Source organism: Pygocentrus nattereri, chromosome 22 (assembly GCF_015220715.1).
Source record: "Pygocentrus nattereri isolate fPygNat1 chromosome 22, fPygNat1.pri, whole genome shotgun sequence".
NCBI lineage: Eukaryota > Metazoa > Chordata > Actinopteri > Characiformes > Serrasalmidae > Pygocentrus > Pygocentrus nattereri.
The window spans coordinates 26,049,668-26,070,108 of record NC_051232.1 but is presented as its reverse complement, the minus strand read 5'-3'; the positions used below and the strand labels follow the sequence as shown (position 1 = coordinate 26,070,108).

Sequence of the window (20,441 nt, the reverse complement as noted above, 5' to 3'; positions counted from 1 at the left end):
AGCAACTGTAACTATGCCCAGAACATCTCTGAAAAACTTTGCAATATGCTGTAGCATATCTATAGATCTGAAAACTTGCCCAATTTCCCAAGTGTTTGGTGGAAAGAGTAAATTTAAAGAGTATTATTTCTCAAACCAAAGAAAAAAGAAGAGATGCATAAGTTTTCAGTTCATGTGTAGAGGACCAATTTGCTGCCATTGAAGCTAACATTAGCTTTACTATGGCAGCCAGTACGGGAGTAGCCAACCGACATGGGATTCCCTGAATACCAGGGGATATTTTGTCCATAGCAGTTGTTTCTAAAATGCCTCTAACTTATGTGAATGTTCATTTTGTATTTTTTTCTTTTTCTTCATTATGTAGAGAGTTTTCTTCACTCCAGGACCATGAACCTCAGCCTCACAAATGCAACTCTGTGCCCAACAGACGTCTGGCTCAAAACACCATCTATCATTTGTATGGGCACCTACACAGTAAATTTTTTGGTGGGCTTTCCACTAAATTGTTACATCATGAAGCTCTACTTGACCAGAGGTAGAGGACTGGATGTGTCTGTGCTTTTTGCCTTCAGCCAGTCTGTCGCTGAATTAATCTTTTCCACTGCAGCACCCCTCCCTATCCTATGTTATGTAAGTGACAAGCTTTGCTTTTTAAATCTGTTAGGGTTTTTAGTTGGAAGCTGTATGAGCGCTCGGCCTCTCTTCCAGTGCTGCATATGTGTTGAGCGTTACCTGGCTGTGGTCCACCCTGTTACTTTCCTGAAGTACAAACCGATGAGGTACCGATTAACATGCGCAGTTGTGGTCTGGATGCATGCAGTAGCGTGTGGCATCATTTACGTTTTTTACTTTCCAAATATGCCTCACTGGATCTTTGGGATTATGTACATAGTGATTTTGATCACTGACATCTTCTGTTGTGTCTCAATCCTGAAAGCCCTGTGCCAGCCAAGACCAGGAATGGGGCAGATGGAAGACGTTGCAATGAATACTGCCAAAAAAAAGGCCTTTCAACTGGTTTCCATCAATTTGCTGACATTTTTGATGCAAATCATTCCATCAGCTACTATATTTGGCCTTCAGCCTTCTTTATGTCAGTTTACATTTGATGTGGCTGTATCCAGTAGTTTCATCACTAACATCTTTGCAGGGTTTGTCCAGCCAGTCTTTTTTCTTCACCAGGCTGGTAAACTAAGATGCAGGAGGTGCTCTTAAACACAGAGAGGCAATGGTCACCTTTGTCCCGTTCAGTAGCTTTTAGGTCATGCTTATGTGTATGAATTATGATCACTAATGATTGCTTAAATTTTTATGAATATGTTTTAATGACTTTTTTTGTCTGCTATTGTTGGTCTGCTTTTTGTTTATGAAATTATACAGATTTGTTCGGTTTTAATAAAAAATGTTTTCTAATGTAATGAGTTTATTTTATTGTTGCCTATGTAAATGAGATGTATTGAAACATTGTTATAGTTAAGGTGTTACATTCTTTACAAATACTGAAGTTCATATTAAAGCCTGAGTAGACTGATAAACCAATATGATAATCATCTTATAATCAGTGTTGTACTGGACTCATGTATGCGTTTTGTTGCAGGTAATATACATCAACTGAAAATCACATAGGTAACCACTTTATAGTCAAGTTTGCCAGTAGATACCAGTAGAGTTTTTCCATATGCCTTATCAATATGTATTCTCAATATATCCTGAATACATTACTGAATACATTCAGAACTATTGCTACTTTTTCAAAGTATTCTGCCCTAACCTGGTAATAACCAAGATTGGCAGACAAGAGCATGACAGACAGGTGTTTGCAGACTGGGATAGCATGATGACTAAGAACAATCTCTGAAGACAGAGTGTGCAGATGGACAGAACGCTGCTCAGACACAGACTAGGCATTTGCTATTGTACAAAGAACATCATCACTGTATTTGGTGACCTGACTCTCCTCATTGGCACAGAAAAAGCAGTTCCAACACCCCACAAAAAACTCCAAGCACAGCCTGTTGTTGTGTTTGAGAGACAAAGACTAGATTGTGGCCCTCTTGTGGACAAATATCAAATGTCAGTGCAATGTCAAAATAAATAATCGATTACCGCTCATTGAATTTTTAATCTTTCCTAGCACCTGAAAAAACTCTGATGAACCCCTTTTCCCCTAAGACTGCAACTATAGCTGTAAACCTGAACTCAAACAATAGCTAGAGGAAGGGGTACAGTTGTCTAAACCAAGGGTTCTTTATAAAGGCAAATGTTCTCTTTAGAACCATGACTTCTCTATAGAACCATGGCATACTTAAGTGGTTCTTTGCATGGTGAAATGGTTCTTCAGCTTGATGAAGAATGAGTTGTATATGGTTCTATATATAAAATGGTTCCATATAGGACTAAAAAAACGTCAAGGTCGTAACAGTAATAGAACCCTTTTTGGTGCTCTCCATCAACCTGAAGAAATATTTTACCATGCAAAGAACCACTTAATCATGAAGTGGTGGTCTTTACTAAAGAACTTTAGAGAACCATCTTTTCAAAATGTGTGCTTGTAACGAGGAGCGATGAGGCGGACGCATACGCTGAGATAAGCGAGATGTATTAAGGGCAAATCCAGGGTCATAGTCAAGACAGTCCAAGGTCATAGCACCAACACGGATAGATTGGGGGGCAGACATGACAAATAACAGATTCAAACAGCAAACACAGACCAATACACCTAACAACGACCGATACAACAAACAAAGACCGGCAAACACAAAGGGCAAACACAGGGCTTAAAGAACACAGGATAACGAGGGACAGGTGCAAACAATCATGGGCGGAGTTACAAAACCAAAACAAAAGCACATGGACAGGACTGGGAGGGGCCAATCGTGACGGTGCTCAGTTAAAAGTATTATTGCTTCAATGAAATAATGACTCAAATAATGGCTTAACACAAAACAATAACTAACTAAGAAGTTAGTAAAAAGTTTCTTGAGATCCGATCTGGATAATTTGGCATGATTGAAGAATCACTGACACAAGAAGTCTGGAGTGAGTGCATTTATTCAATAATGTCGTTTCATATTTACATTTGTTTAACTCTTATAAAAACACTCCATTTCCCACTGTAGGTGTGCATTTTCCTATCATATTAACCACATGTAGTCTAGTTAGACAGAGACACAACCTCCAACTTATTAGAAGTGCTGCTGAACAGGTCAGTAAACTTTCTGCCATCTTCTGATTGATAAAATAAAACTTATATATTACACAGGAAAAGCAGTTAGCTGTCAAAATGACAGTTTTACAGTGATATGTTGTGAGAGAGTTAATGTTCTTTAATCTTCGCTGTTGTGGCACTTAAAATGGATTTTTGGATGGGATGTTGAAAATTCACCCAGTACTATATAATAGCAATGCCTTTCATGCTAATTTAACTGAAAAGAGAAATCATTCTTCCTTTTAAAATAATTCCTTTGGAGCTTTTTATTGCATCTGTAATCAAAATCTTTCTCGGGTTACTCAACTTTACCTAATTTTCTAAATCAAATTTTACAACAGCTCTGACGTGTGCATGCATTCTTCTCCTTGAAAGACTAATATGGCCTGCAGTACTTAAAGAAGTGGTTTGGCCAAAAATCAAATCCACTCTAATGTAGTCAACCTACCAAGACATGTTTGGCATCATATTTTGCTGAAGGTAACAAACACTAGAAGTCAATAGTCACCCAAATATTTTCCATAAATACATCCCCAAAACTTCATCCAGCTCTTCATGAAGGTCAATCAGACTTGTCAGTGTAGTTTAGAGTACAGTCTGACATCCTGTGAACAATAAAAATGAACAAAACTTCTTTACAAAACAGGTCTTATGCTGAATTGATACATGTGGCATGTGGACTATGGATTATGTTCACTGATTCTGTAGGAGTGCCTCTTAAGATTGACCTTTTGCATTTAAGATCTGTGTTTGTGAATAGAACCAAAAGAAATCACAAATGTAATCTTGGGCCTGTGTGCAGAATTCTGGATAACTCCCAGCCAGGTTGCACCACTTTTGCATAAGTTTATATTTACGTTGTTGTGTAAAGTCACAGATCATTAAACTATGTCTTAACAAGTAACAGTTAATGCATGTGGTTCTTCAACCTGACAATAACATGTTTAGAACCAATTTATAAACCCACTGCCATGGAAACGCAATGCTAGCTTTAACTTACTTGCAACAAAAATGCCGATGCTTGGGTAGCTTCTGAGTCACAGTCAACTGAGGCTGTCAGTGTTTCGCTTCATGCCTGGACTTGAAGGAAGGCGATTATTGGTGGCTACTGATTCTTTCTGTTCGTTAGGAACATAATTTAAGGGGTTTATAGAGCATAAATTGTTTACTGTGTCTCTTTTTAAAGCATTATGATGTTTTACAGCTTCATCAGATCTGCTAACAATGCCTGGCATTGAAAACGACACATTCTTCAACACCACCAGCATCAATTGTGAAATGTGTTCATTCACTTACAGTTGGACTATTTTTGTTCTGGTAGTTGTAGCAATAAATTGCATCTTGACAGTACCCAGCGGATCTTGGGCTGTTTGGCTTGTAAGAAGTGGTTCTCGCGCCACTCTGGAAGCCGAACTCTTCCTGCTTCATCTTTTTTGCATGGACATTGCCTGCGTCTTTCTGAACATATATGCTTTCTTCATCTATTATATTTTCTGCAAACACACCCTGCAATTAGTTGGGATCTTCTTGTATCAGCTATCTCTGCATAGCCTGCCCCTGTTCCAGTGCGTAGTGTGTGTTGAACGTTACGTGGCCGTGGTCCACCCTCTTACCTTCTTGAAGTACAAACCTCTCAGATACAAGGCATTGTGCTTGTGCCTGGCTTGGTGGATAGCAGTGATTTTTCAATTATTCCACTTTTTCTTGCATAGCCCCATGACACTTATGGTTGTTTTGATTCCTGTTGTTTGTATTGAGTCGTTTTGTAGTCTATCCATCCTCTGGGTTCTGAAGCGTCCCAGTCCGGGAAACGCAACAGGAACGAGGAAACGCAAAGGGGAAGGAAACCTCATGAAGCAAAAAGCCTTCATGATTGTTATTTTGCTTCTGCTAAAGCTCCTGGTAAACTACATGCCCATTATTGTGATAGGTGCTGTGATACCAACAGTTTCTTTCATGACGCACAAGTGTACCATGTATTCTACAGTTATAAACGTCTGCTTCTTCGGCAGTTTCATTCAGCCCTTCCTGTACCTTCACAGGGCTGGTAAGCTGTCGTTCATCTGAGTCATCTAATTCAATTCTAACAGTCCAAATTGCATCCAAATTGGATTAAAGATGTCTGTCTTTCTCACCACATGATTCAAGCCCTTCTTTGATTGTAGGACACTTGGACAAACTTAAAATTAGGTTTACATGAAAATGCAATAAGGTTTAGATATAAGGTCCTACATTCTTTAAGACTGTTTTTGTCAGAGGTGCATTTAAAAAATGTTCTTTAAGGGCTCTTCAGTAAATGCAAAGGTTTTGTACAGGACCATGAGCACTTCAAGAACCATATGAATGCCTAAATGGTTCTTTGCATGGTTAAATTGTTCTCATCCATCCCAGTTGTGTAGGATTCTGTTATATATAGTGGCTCTATACAGCACCCGAAAAGGTTTCCACTATTCCTAGACAAAGAACCCCTTTTCAGTTCTATATGGAACCCTTTTTGCTAAGAGTGTAAATAAGTCATGTATTTTCTTCATATGTGAATTACATACTTACATATCTGTATAACAATGCAACACTATAATACAATTTTCTGTTGCATGTCGAACGATAATGACATTGTAAAATATGTGCTTGAGTATTTATACTTGTAGTATCTATATTAACAAAAAGAAGTAGTATATGTTATAGTTCATTCCCATGTATAAATACATGTACAGCATATTGTTGAACCAATATTTGATGTACTGCAGGTAGTCTGTAACATTGGTTTGTAAATCAGAGGCTGGTTGGTTTTTTGCTTTGCATACATCTTCCCTCTGTAACCTACCTGTCAGGAATGATTGTTTGGGGCTGTCAGAAGGTCATGAATGAGAGCACCACTGCTGAGGGTTTTTTTGGCTGCTCTTTGCTTCACTTGTCTTCGTGTTGTTTATTGTACCTGTCTGTTGGAGAATGTTGTTTGTCTAGCTGTGAACTTAATAAACTAACACTGTTCCTGCAATGTTACTATCATATAACATATCAAAAGTGCCCCCCAGTTTGCACATACAATTACTTCTTGAGTCTCGTTGAGTAAGAAGATCTAATATTCAAATGAGAAAATCTGGTTCATGATCAGATCATTTGTATACTCCTGTGACTTGCAAGATGACTAGGTATTTAAATCAAGGGAGTAATCAGTGCAATATTCACTTGACTAATATGTTCAAAACATTGCAGCACAATAATTAACACCTGTGTTTTTCCTTTAAGTCTTTTTCTTTTGTCCTTGTAGCCACTGTCAATCACAAGAAAATGAGCAACATATTCAAATTGATTTTATATATATATATATATATATATATATACTGAAGTGGCCTTGAGCAAGGCATCTAACTAACCCCCAATTGCTCCCCGGGTGCTGTGGATGGGGCTGCCCACCACTCCAGGCAGGTGTGCTCACTGCCCCCTAGTGTGTGTGCTCACTAGTGTGTGTGTGGTGTTTCAATGCATGTATGGGTTAAATGTGGAGGTGAAATTTCCCTGTTGTGGGACTAATAAAGGTATATTATTTATTTATTTATTCTTAAACTGAATTTTTACATTTAGATTTTTTGTTTTGGTTGTTTGTGTAAAATGGTGAACATTGACTCATCTTTGCCTCTTTGCCTTTCTTACTAAAAATAAAGCTTTTTCCTGGAAGTTCCTTTTATAATCAAGCGTGATTGTATTCAAGATACAGTTTTATTTTCAGTATTCTTAAATTGTCCCTGTGTTGGAACTGAGTTTTATACATAAAACTCCATCGTGTGGCTTTTTAAATAAGGCTCATAAGACTTTCTGTTGTAGAAGCGTATTGACAACGTCACAGTATGTCATGGCTTGGAAATATAGTACTGGAAAAATGTAACAGGCCAGAGAGGAAGAGTTATACAAAGCTCCTGGATGGTTCTGCCTGTCTAACTTGTTGGATTAGTGGTCAGGTGTGTGTGTGTATGTGTGTGTGTGTGTGTGTGTGTGTGTGTGAGTGTGTATGTGTGTACGGTGTACAGAGGTATGCAGTCACACCCTCTTTTACAAGTTTTTTCTTAAACACTAGCCGAGAACGTACAGACCAGAAGAGTGGCAGAGATGAAAATAGCATGTGTGGGGTGAGAGAGGAAGGATAGAGACTTGAAAGAGAGTCAGAACCAATGAAAGAGAGATGCCATTTCTTGGCATGTTGAGAAAGAGAGAGTAAGACAGACAGACAATAAGAGAGAGAAAGGGAAAAACAAGGCAAGAATTGGGGACACGAGGTAATTTTTAGAACATCTTAGCATATAACACTTATTGGAGTGGAAGCCCATTGAAACAGAGCTACAGGTAAGCTGATTATTTTGACTTTTGAAAGATGTTTGAAATAATGAATCATTTTCAATAATAAAAGTCCTGTTACAATACACTCTAAGGTGACAGACAGCATGACTTTGCCTGTTTCACTGTGTACTTTGCAAGCTAACGAGCACTAATGTTCATCACAAACTGCTCTGGAATCAGTTTTGTACTTTGTGTCCAGCCAGGCATTGGCTGGGAAGCCTGCTCTTCTATCAGTGCTTAAACCTCTTGCTCGAGTTTGTGGCTGGTCTAGCTTCATTCCAGAGACTCACAGAAAAAATAAGTCTTTATCTAATCAATCTTTATATGCCTCAAGCTTTTGATTCTTTTTTTTTTAGAAATGAGAAAACAAGTGCGAAACTTTCAAACTTGATGTACAGTTGGTTTGGCATTCACATAATGGAGTTACGAAATATGTAAGGTTTGGGAGGCGGACCATGCTTGCAATTCCTCGTCCTTCCAGTCTAAAGGCCTAAATTTCCATCTCTACCTTCTGTTTCTTCTGACGAAGTTCTCACGCCCTATTGCCACCCCGTTTGCTCCGTATTCCTCAGTGCTATACCTCAATCCTACCTCTGTTCATCAAGAGGGGTCTAGCTTTCTATCTCAAAGCAGAAGCTTATCAGAAGTTTCTTCCCATCCTACAGTCATGTAGTCTCTTCTCACAGTACAACCATATGATGAAGGCAAGGTCTAAACCAGCAAATGATCACATTGTCCTTAACAACAAGGAAGGGTTGCCTTAATAAACTATTTTTTTTATCTCCTCTCCTGTTAATTTATAATTTGCATTAGCAGTCTGTGCAATCAAATTTTTGCAATAGATTACTTGTTAGTACCAAGTGTCAGCAGAGATTACTCAACAACTCGAGGCATGTGTCCGGCATGCAGATTGCACAATATGTTTGACTTTTTTCATGTTGTTGGTCAAACCTCCACTTAAGCCCCATGTTGCAGACACTGCAAAGGTACTCAAAGCTAATTTCATTCCATTTTTCTTCTTAACTTTGCTCTTTTTTAGCCAATCTCCCACACCCATAATGTCAATTCCTGTAGACTTTCTGTCGGAGGAGCAGTTCTCCTGCTCCATCTGCCTGGATGTCTTCAACAACCCTGTGTCCACCCCTTGCGGCCACAGCTTCTGCCTGGCCTGCATCACCTTGTACTGGGACAGCCGGAGCAAGGCGTGCATCTGTCCCCTCTGCAAGGAGAGCTTCCGCAAGCGGCCCGAGCTCCACACTAACCACACTCTCAAAGAGATCACCGAGCAGTTTAAGCGCATGGCAGAGACTGGAGGTGCGGTTGCGAACACTCAAGCACCCTCCAACTCTGAGCAGAGACCTAGTGCCCCGCCTCGACCAGGAGAGCTGCCTGGAGGACTGCTGACAGAGATGAAGACCAGGTTCCAGAGAACATCTTCCAGTGGGAACTTGCTAGCATCGCCGCCACCATATGAGGCTTGTCAGAGGCGGTTCAGCACCAGTACAGGGGTCAGTACAGGTGGCTCATGTGGACCACCATGTGCCAGGCATGGACTGTGCCTAGATATGTTCTGCAGAAATGATCAAACGTGTGTGTGTGCAATGTGCGTTGAGGGAGAACATCATGGACATTCCGTGATCCCAGCTAAACGAGAGATGAATATTAAGAAGGTCAGTGGCCTATGCTCTTTTATAACTGTGCTTTTAAGACTGATGTACAGTATAGAACCATGTGCACACTTTGTATGATTTAAAGCGTTCTATGCTTCCTGAAAGGGTTATCCAACTTGATGGTGAATGTGCTGTAGATAGTTCTATATGGGGTTCTGTATAACAGCAAAAGATTCTATTGCTACAAGCTTGACATCATAATAGCAGAACCCTCTTCGGTGCTCTATAGAACCCTTTCCAAAAAAGGTTCTGCATAGAACAATCTGCAGCACATTTTCCATATTCTGTAGTTCTATGCAGAAACATCTTCTTTACTTTCTTGGAATATAATGTAATATATCAGAAAGCATATTATGCATATGTGACTCGCTGTGGGGCCACTGGAGGGAACCCCTTGCTCATCCCTTGATCGCACCATTGTGTATTGCACAATGCGAAATAGAACTGGAACACTCTACCTAACAAACATAAAAATTGCTGTATACAAAGCTTTATATGCTGTTTTTGGCAGAAACGCTTCTAAAACAATTTGTGTTAATATGTGAATTACTTCTTAGTTGTATTAATGACTGTTTGAAGGACGCTTTCTTGCAGTACAGCCTTACAAATGACCTAACATGAAAAATGTATTAATACAAATAGCGTTGGAGGGAACAAACATTCAGAACCCATTATTTGTGTCTCTCTGTAGAATATAAGCTTATCTGTATAGTGTGTGGTGTATGTTTGAATATAAATTTGGGTTGTATTTGTGTGATATTACTGGAGAATGTATGGACTGTTGGAGACTGTGTGATTTCTGAATATGGAAATATCTGTATCCCTTGTCTGATCTGCTCAGTCTCAGTTGGGGATCATAGGGACGGAGCTGCAGGTTTTAATCACGGCCAGAGAAAAGAAGATAGAGGAAATTCAAACTTCACTGGCAGACATTCAAGTGTGTATCTCACCACCACACCTACTGTACATACATTCTGAAAATCCAAGGTAAGACCGAAGTCAGGTTGAATCTCTTTGAAATCACTTTTTCCTTCTTTCCTTCGCTTTCTTCCTCGGTCATCAGGCAAATGCACAGCAGGAGGCAGAGGTCACAGTCAGTATGTTTCGTATCCTACTCAGTACCATGGAAAAGTGTCAGGCCGAGCTTCTGGAGGTGGTGCAGATTGGCCGCAGGGCCGCAGAACTGCGTGCACAGGCCCTCGTGCGGGACATTCAGCAGGAGATAGATGAATTGACAAAGAGGAACTGTGCCCTCACCGAGCTCACACAGGCCACAGACTACATCAGCTTCTTCAAGGTCAGTCTCTATCAGACAGCAGTGTGGGATTCTTTTTTCTTTTTTGGGAGGAGGAAAAAGTTTTAGAGTTAATTTCCTTTCAGGAACTGTGCATAATGAATCATAAATCTAATAGCAGAATTGAAAATATGCAAATGTGACTGTAAGCCTGGGATGCATAACACTTAACTGGATTACCATCATACCAGCCTTTTTCTGGCAGCTTTCATTCATTTGTGGATTTATTTAATGTAAACCAATAGCAAGACAGTAGCATTCCAACACATACGCATTATTTAACATTTGAACACGTTGGTTGATTATGTGGTTATTCACACATTTATTGCACATAGATAATACTGTTGTAGAAACAGCTGTTGAGCTGCTCTGTTTGAACATGCTCTGTGCTACAAGCAGATGTCATGACAGTACAAAAAGCCACCTGTATGGTACATTGTACTCAGTGTGTGACATGTTCCATGTTGGCTGGCTACTTCAGCATTGGGTTGCTGCTAGCTAACTTGCCTTAGTGCCACTGTTGCTAGTTCCACTGGCAACAAAATGTTTGGCTTGACAATTCCTCTTTTGGAAATGCTCTGAGGCAGACCAATGCTGCATCTCCAGTTAATTAAGAAGACAAAGTATAGGCTGACCTTGCCATTTTGTGGTTTAAGCATTATTTCACACTTTGGTTGTACAGTTTAGGACATCCTCAGACACAGCACGAGGCTTTGGACATGATATGATAATGTTGTGCAACAGTGACTGAACTGCAGTTTTATTATGTGCTTTTATTTGACAAAAATTAAACTTCAACTTGCACACTACCACTGTGTTTACTGCTGCATCCGCTTCAGTCTTGGGAACTGTCTCAAAATTACCAGACAAAAAAGTATAAACCAACCCCACCCCACTGTTTACTGTATTTACTTTCCATATGAAATCTTATTCAGCTGGGTTTTATTTAGTTAAAAAAGCAGCAATGTGGTGTGTTTGTCAAAAGTTTGTAGTAGTAGTTTTGGGCTCTTTGTTTGCCAGCATTTATTTACTAACACAAACATAGACACACACTTCGAGTTGTTTCCACTTATATTAACTAGGAATAAGTGAAAATAATTAGCAAGTGTCGCATGAAAAGCATATGTGTGATCTTTTTGTCATGTTTTATATATTTTTGAATCTGATGATGGATTTGCAATTAACAAAAATTACAATTTTGACTGAAAAAGTGCCAACAAAGAGTTTTCACAGTGTGTCATATTTGCACCATTTTCCATGAAATGTACAGAAAATGCCTCTTTTTGGGGGTTTCTTCTTAGTTCTTAACTAAGCTGACTTAGCTGACTTAGCTTAGCTTGAAATAAGCTGATCAATTATGGGCTTACCAGTCATAAGCTGACTAATCACAGTATAGTCAGTCAAAAACTGGCCAGTCATACACTAACCAGTCAAAAGCTGACCAATCATAGGCCACCTGATCATATGCAATATCAGTTACAAGTGAGATTTTCTAAGCTGCTTTTCTGTTTACAGCAGTAAAATCAATTTGTCAAGCAAGAGACACAAACATGTTGCATTGCAGTGTTTTTTTACTTATATGTATTAAAGTAAAACCACTCAAAGTATTATTTATGTGTGATTGAATATTAATATGTCTGTGAGGCCTCTGCCAGTTCCTTATGTCTCAAGGCCAATTCTTCATTGTCATAGTTGGCACAAATAAACGTTTATACAGCCGAACAGCACCAACAACTAAAACTATAAAAATCACTGGTTGTAGCAGCCTGGTGAAAATGTAAAAGAAATGAGTGAAATATGGAGGTTTTGTATGTTCTACTTGCATTAAAACAAAACTTCAAGAACTGAGATCAGAAGCTTCAGCTTACTCTTTTATTATTTCTCTGTTCACATAATATTCACAATCCTTCAGATTTTTTATTTATGTTTTGCATGTTTTAATGTTTTAATATTACATTGATGTGTTGCTTGGGAACAGTTTTGAGCTTCACTTCTTCCAGGAAAAGTTTCTGTGGCTATTAAAATAATACATAAGAAAACTTAAATCAGTGGAAGTGAAGTGACTAAGCTTTTCACTGCCCTCTCATTTACTTCTCGTTTTCCCTACTGCTCAGGGTTAAAGATGGAATAGCTTTAATTGCAGCATTTTATCTGTGCCATTCTCTATTTCTAGACTCTTGGCTTTGATAGATCTCCTTAAAGTATGACTCATACTCTGCTTGAATACGTGGTGTGAATAAAACTGATTTCAGACAAACGCTTTTCAAGCGCTTCATCGTTTCAGGAAACAACGTCGCTAATGCTCTCCCAGTTTTTATTGAGCTTTAAATCTTATTGTAATGACACATCTTACCTAACTTCGTTGCAATTTGTCTTCTTTTGAGAAAACTGTGATCACTAATGAGACACTGTGACGTGGGAGCTTATGCAGCCTTTGTTTTGAACGTTCTCTTCATTACTCTGCTTTTTTTTTCTCACTCTCTTTTCTTTTGAGAGATTGAAGAATAAGACCAATTGGAGTTCTGTTAGAGAAAAACTTGTCTTGTCTTATACCATAAGCAAGGCTGTCGTCTAAAGTTCATCTCTGCCGTTTCACCCTAAAATACAACCTGTTTTCCAAAGAAGTGACATTGTCACAGCTGTCTGAGAGCCTGAAGATCATGGCTAGCCAATACTGTTTTTGGCCTTGTCCTTTGCTTACAGAGATTTCTCCAGATTCTCTAAATCTTTTAATGTTATTATGTACCGTAGACGATGAAAAGCAAAAGTTCTTTGCTATTTTATGTAAAAAAATGTTGTTCTTGAATTGTTACACTATTTGCCCATGCAGTTTTTCACAGAGGGGTGAACCCCTCCTCATCATTAACTCATCAGGTAATCTTTTTATACACAATCATGTTACTGGCCTGTTGCCAATCAACCGCCCTTTTTTACCAGCCTTCCGGTGCCCCGTCCCAACCTTTTTGTAAAGTGTTGTTGGCATCAAATTTTGTCTTCTACTATTTTCAATAAAATACTGGGTTTAAATGATATGCACATCTTTGCATTTTGTTTTTCTTTTCATTTTGCACAGCATCCCAACTTTTTTGGAAATGGAATTTTATATTTGGACTCTTGGTATCACAGTTTCCTCTGCTTGATTGAAGGTGATGACAGTTTCACATGTTCTGTGTATTTTTAGTACTTGTATAGGTTCTAGCTACAAAATCACTGATAGTCTCTGACAATGCTGATGGTACTCCACCAAAAAAAAAAACCTTTTAGCAAAACAATTTCATAGTATGTCATTTCCTGCACAAGACTGGGAAACATTTTATCTCAAAAAAGTGTTTATCTCAAAACTGCATGCTACCAAACTACACATACTACATTGCTGAATTCACTGCTATTTGTCTATAGCAGGCATGTCAAACTGGAGACCTTTGGGACAAAGTGCTGTGGAGATCAGTGTTTACTCTCATCTAACATTCTGAATTCACTTCATGAAGGCCTTACTAATTAGCTGATGAGCTGAATCAGGTGTGTTTAATGAGCCAGTGAGCTGAAGACTGCAGTGTTTTGGCCTTCAAGGACTAGAGTCTGACACCTGTGGTCTATGGAAGCTGTAGCCTAACACTGAGTTCCAGCAGTTACTGTGCTGGATCATTTGTTTGTCTTTTTCTAAGGAAATTTAGTGAATTAGTTTAGTCAGAAGCACCTCCGATATGAAATAAATTTCAGATGTAATACTCTAATATTGATCTATATAACTATTTGTAAACCTATAACTTTTATTATTAAGTAACTATACTTTTTTTTCTTAAATTCTACCACCCCCTCTCACATATTATCTCTGTTTCTTTCTGCAGACCTATTCTTCCCTGTGTAGTGTTCCTCAAGTGAAGAATTGGACAGAGGTGACCTTGACCCCTGATCCCACAGCAGGAGCGGTGCTGAGGAATGCCACTCAAATGGTGGAAAGCCTCCAGGAGGAGCTGAAGAGGCTGCCACAGCTATGTGAGATGGACATGTTTACAGTACTATTTTCATTGAAGTTTCATTGTCTTTTTAAAATAATTTAGAGCGATGTACTACTTGAACTAAAAGTTTCAAATTATAGTGTGCATTTGTTAATCCATGCAATCTACATATGGAATTTAAGCTGCTTTGCATAGACTGTGGTTGTGTTGTCACAACCATGAACAAATTTGCATATATTCAGCATTCAGCAATCTAGCCCAGTGGTCATGCTCCTGGAGATCTACCTTCCTGCAGGTTTCACCTCCAAACTAAGTATAATACACCTCATTCAGCTAATCAAGGTAATGATTAGATTGATTGGGTCAGGTCGATTAGGGTTGCAGGAAGGCAGATCTCCATGGTGACTGTAGGCCTAGCCCATTCATTCATGTGGAAGTGATAAGGAGTGTTGTTACTGCAGATATATACAGTCTATAGCAGAGAAGAAAATGATTAAACATTGTGCTGTTCCTGGCTGTCAGGAAGCAAATGTATCACTGCAGCCTTCCAAAGGATCCACATATCTGAAAGCAAGTGATGAACTTTGTTTTCTGATATCCCTGAGGATACATAAATGCAAAATTTGTAATTTAACTTTTGGGGAAAACATAAATTGTAGTAAAAAGGTAGATCATGGACCCTTTGCATTTAAATTACTGAGGGCAGCAGCCCATTAATGTGCGGGTGTTATTATTATAGCATTCAGGCCTCATCAGTTAAATTAACCTGCCAGTGTGAACAAGAACATCCCTCCTAATATAATAGGCAGCTTAATGTCTTTAAATTGTTTTTACAAACAAGAAGTGCAGCCTTTACAACATTTCTCTGCCTGACCTCTTTCCTGACAACTGAACCATATGCTCGCTGTGAGCAGACTTGTTGTGCTGTGTATTAATGCCAATCATGGAGTCACGTTGTTTGTGATGCCGCTACATCCTTGTTTTGGTGTACAGGTTTGCAGACACCCACAGATGCACCAGCTAAATATTATCCAAGTAAGTTTTGACCAGTGATAGACTCCTTATAAAAGCTTATATGTGACTAACACTGTTTATATAACCTCATCACTATTTAGAGATGACCTATTTTCATATTTGAAGATGATTGTCTGATCTTTTAGCTAATATATCTCATATCTCTTCCTTTGCTTGTAGAAGTGCGGAATGTGCAAGAATACATATGTAAGAGTTTGTTTTCTTTACCTTCTTATCTCTGACAAATGCGAGATGTCCTAGATATATCTAGAACACTGCACAAATGTCTTAGGACACATGGGAAATTATATTTAAATATTTATCTGGGCAGTAAATGTTTAGTTGCTTGGGAAAATGCTAACATATTGCATTAAAAGGACACTCTGTATCTTATAGTGTTTTCTAGAGTGGGATTTTCTGGTTTAAAGATTATGAAACACCCTTTGATGACGTATCTTTAAGGAATGAGGAACTTTTGAAAAACTACAAACATTGTGGGTTTTTTTAGGAAGCCTAATAGCCATATAACTGTAGTAGTAATCATCATTACATTGGAGTGGTTGGTATAGTGTAGTGGTTAACACCTCTGCCTTCTACATTGTAGACTGGGTTTCAATCTCTGCCTGGGTAAGCACCCTACACTATCTCAATAAGAGTCCTTGGGCAAGACTCCTAACACCTTCGCCTACTTGTGTAAAATGATCACACTGTAAGTCGCTCTGGATAAAAGCGTTTGCCAAATGCCATAAATGTAATTAAGAAATAACTCATCATATGTGAAGGATAAGCTAAAGTTAGCCGCTTGACTGTCTAGACATCTTACTTTAGTTTGGCTTCTTTTCTCGGGCTGAAAGGATAAAAAAAATCTTTGTGCTAAATAAAGATAGAATTGCTGTTTTATTCACAATTTGTTAGGTAGGAGTTACACTCATGCTGGTTTTATTGGTTAGTCTATAAATTAGTGACTACATTAGCAATCAAGACTGGTTGACCCTACAGGGATTCCTAGTGGAATTATGAGCATTGTAGAGAGAGCATGTTAAAATTGTTCGAAAATAATCATCTCAGGTGGCTTTTGCTCACTACTGTATGACCACATATAAAATTATTACTCAGAAACTAACTCCCTCTACCACTCTTTCCATAGTGGATGTGACTCTGGATCAAGACTCCGCCCATCCACGGCTGGTTATCTCAGAGGACTGTAAGCAAGTGTACTGTAGTGAACGCTACCATGCTGTAGTGGACACTCCTGAACGCTTTGACCGTGTGGTGTGCGTACTGGGACGCCAAGGCTTCAACTCTGGTCGGCATTACTGGGAGGTCCAAGTGGGAGGGAAGACGGATTGGGATTTGGGCGTGGCCAAGCGCTCCATCAACCGAAAAGGGAAGATCTCTGTCAGCCCAGCCAATGGCTACTGGTTTCTGAGCTTACGCGACAATAAAGAATACGCCTTTCGCTCTGATCCACCTACACCAATAGCTTTAAACCAAAAGCCTCAGAAGATTGGTATCTATGTTGACTTTGAGAAGGGCCAAGTGTCCTTCTATAATGTAGATGCCAAGATTCTTATTTTCACCTACATGGACATCTTTACTGACATTCTACATCCCTTCTTTAGTCCCTGCACGAACAAGTCAGGCAGAAATGTGGAGCCCCTCATCATATGTCCCATCAATCCAGCTAGCTGAGGCACATATAAATGCAGCACATCAAGAGAAAACTGTTGTCTCAGTCACTTAGAGCAGAATTAACTTTTGATATACACTCACCAAGCACTTTATTAGGAACACCTGTACATCCATATTCGTACAATTATCTAATCAGCCAATCATGTGGCAGCAGTGCAGTGCTAGATATGTAGATATGGCCCATCGGCTTCAGGTAATTTTAGTTAAATTTCTATAACTGCTGATCTCCTGGGATTTTTATGTACAACAGTCTCTAGAGTTTACTCAGAATGGTGCAATAAAGAAAAAACATCCAGTGAGTGGTCAGAAATGCCTTATTAATGTGAGTTAAAGTTAAAGCAGAATGGCCTGACTGGTTCAAGCTGACTCAGATAACCATTCTGTACACTTTACAAGACATTGAATGGTGAGGTGGATGGGCTATAACTGCAGAGGCCTACGAAGGGTCCACTTGTGTCAGCCAAGAACAGAAAGATGAGGCTGCAGTGGGCACAGGCTCACCGAAACTGGACAGTTGAGGACTGGAAAAATATAGCGTGGTCTAAGGAATCTTGATTTTTGTTGAGGCACAAAGATGATAAGGTCAGAGTTTGGCTCCAGTAGCCTGAATTCATGGACCCAACCTGTCTTGTGTCGACGGTCCAGGCTAGTGCAGGCGGTGTATTGTTGTGAGGAATGTTTTCTTGGCACACTTTGTGCCCATTAATACCAATGAGACATTGCTTGAATGCCACAGCCTATCTGAGTATTGTTGCTGGCCATGTGCATCCATTCATGGCCACATCTTTTAATGGCTACTTCATGATAATGTAGAAAGTCACAAAGCAAAATTAATCTAAAAATGGTTTCTTGAATATAACCTTCCCGGCCACCAGAACTCAATCCAATAGAACACATTAGGAATATGGTAGAACAGGAGATTCACAGCATAGCAGTAGCAGACTGCTACTGAGAAATCTGCAGGAATTGCATGTTTCCAACTGAGGGTATTTAAGAACAAAGGGAGGCCCTACCTAACGTCAGTACAGTGTTTCTGATAAAGTGCCCAGTAAGTGTATGCAGATCTTCTGCCATCTCAGCACAATTTTTTTAAAATGAGGAAACGTTTACAAGAGTGTAACAGTTTAAGAGATAAAGAAAAGTTTGTTCTGTAAATTGAAATATGCCATAAAACCACACATCATAAGTGACAGTTAATTTTTACTAAAAAGCAATATGCTTAACAATAGCAGTTTTAGCAATGTACAAATGGCTGACAGAAAATGCAAAAAGTAGCTGATTTGTTTACAAAGTAGGGTCAAAAGGAACTGCCTAGTTTTGTACATTTTACTTACGTAATAACACTCTTATGTCATTGCCCCTGTGTTTGGAAGGACGTATGTTACGAAAGACCAAATATCTTCTTTTTCATCACAACTACTAGCTACTTATGCAGCAAAGCGGAGAACTGTCAGGTTTGGAGCAGCAGACCTGTTTTATAAAATCTGTTTTATAGACATAATGTGTCTACTGTTAGACAAAGTACTTGCATTGACAAAATACAGCAACAAACGTGTGTGAATATGTTGGCCGTTAAAGCAAGAATTGTGTTGATTGCCTATTTAAAGCATTTTGGGAACTCTTCAGACCAATATTGTCTACATTCTCTACTTCTATCTCTGGGTTGTGTAATTTAGTTATTCTTTACTGTCCAAGCACTGTGTTTCTGTCTGTGTATCTGCATGTTTTGTTTAAGAAATCACAATTTTTAGAGTGATAAACAGACCTTACAGTTTGTAGCCTCATAATTTACCTGACGTGTGGTGAAGAACTTTGTTAAAATATGAAAGGCATGTCATGTGTCCAAATAACATTAAACTTTATGTTTGAGAGCTTAAAATTAAATGAGACAAGCTAACAAAAAGGCCACGCCATTACTGCGGTTAAATTTTCTGTGTTGACTCTCTATGTTGTAAAAAGTCAGAGTCAGTTCAAAAAAGTCGCTGTTTTAGGAGAGCTAGGGGAAAATCAAGCTCTGCTTTTCAGGTCTGAAAAATCCTTCCGCTGTAAGAAGACAGCTCAACACTGTGGGTCTGAGAGGATTTCTAACTGTAAAGAGGAAAAGGAAACAAAAAATATGAAAAAAATACAAATGAAACAAACTGCTGGTGTTCTCCGAACAACTTACTGACCACCCCAGAGTCCAGACCTCAACACTGACTGTGTTTGGGGCAGAAAGTGCAACCAACTTCTGAGACTGAACTTTGAAGATGTGGAAAAACATCGCTTGCAGATTTTTTTTGGAAAGCAAGTCTCCTCAAAAGAATGAAAGCTGCACTGGACATTTTAAAGACATCACAAGTGAAGTTGGCTGCCAAAATGGACATCATAAAAAAACTGAAAACAAAGAAACAGACTGAACCATTTTAAAGGGAAGATGTGCTGGCAAAGAATACTGCAATGCTTAGTAAAGGTGCTTTTCATTTTTAATCAAGAAATACAGTTTCTTAAATAGACAGTTGTGGCTTTTACTATAAAAAAGTAATGTATGAAAAGATCAAACGATCAAACATTTTAGAAGAATTATACGAATTTAAGCCTTTTTTGCACTTTGTTATAACTGCAGTAATAATTTATATGCTTAAATTTTTTTACAGTTAAAAATGAAATGCTAAGATTGGAATTCCTCCACTCTCAGAGAAAAAGGTATGGCACTGTCACTGGGGCAGGACCCTTCTTGTCACTGGGGTGGTACCCTCAGGGGTACGTCTCAGTACCTTTAGTCAGAGAACATAACTGTACCAGAATCCACTGAAATTATATGTGACTCCACATGCCCCGTCTCGCCTCCAGGCTTTTTATTAAATAGTTCTGTTTTAAATTGTTAGTTTATGAAAATATACAAATACCTACTTTTTCACTAGGTAAATGTATTGGGTCTTAAAATCACTGTTGTACCTTTGAGGGAATGTTTACACTGTTTGTACCTTGATGAATGGATCACGTACCTGCACGGCACCTTTATTTCTAACTTTGTATGGTGAGCTGTTTTAGCGTTTATTTCCTATTTTTCCTGACCTCAGGAATTCAATTTACATATGTGAAAATGAAATTTCACCTATTTCATTCTGAAAATCTGGAATTAAATTCGAGTAATTGTTAAATATCAACTAGTAAAAATTCAGTTTTTACCTGTAAGAAATGCATTTTCACTAATGTAATGTCATTTTCATATCATAAATTGAATTCCTTTATAAAATCTGTTGAAAATGGAAAAAAAGCTGCTTTTT

At 38.7% G+C, this 20,441-nt stretch overlaps 1 protein-coding gene across 1 annotated transcript; it reads left to right on the top strand.

Moving 5' to 3' along the window:
• Positions 1-7,321: 7,321 nt before the first annotated feature.
• Positions 7,322-19,243, top strand: btr01 (bloodthirsty-related gene family, member 1). Its single transcript, XM_017686703.2, has 8 exons — positions 7,322-7,549; positions 8,583-9,213; positions 10,055-10,150; positions 10,277-10,510; positions 14,356-14,503; positions 15,460-15,501; positions 15,661-15,687; positions 16,628-19,243. Exons 2-8 carry the CDS (start codon positions 8,602-8,604, stop codon positions 17,170-17,172), a joined length of 1,704 nt encoding a protein of 567 aa, XP_017542192.2. The 5' UTR covers positions 7,322-7,549; positions 8,583-8,601; the 3' UTR covers positions 17,173-19,243.
• The last annotated feature ends 1,198 nt before the right edge of the window (positions 19,244-20,441 follow it).

What these genes read in the sequence shown, in the direction of transcription:
- btr01 (XM_017686703.2), top strand. Translation starts at nt 8,602, where the DNA reads ATGTCAATTCCTGTAGACTTTCTGTCGGAGGAGCAGTTCTCCTGCTCC. An exon ending in CTTCACTGGCAGACATTCAA is followed by an intron (nt 10,151 to 10,276) that starts GTGTGTATCTCA and finishes CTCGGTCATCAG; the next exon opens with GCAAATGCACAGCAGGAGGC. An exon ending in GAATGTGCAAGAATACATAT is followed by an intron (nt 15,688 to 16,627) that starts GTAAGAGTTTGT and finishes CTCTTTCCATAG; the next exon opens with TGGATGTGACTCTGGATCAA.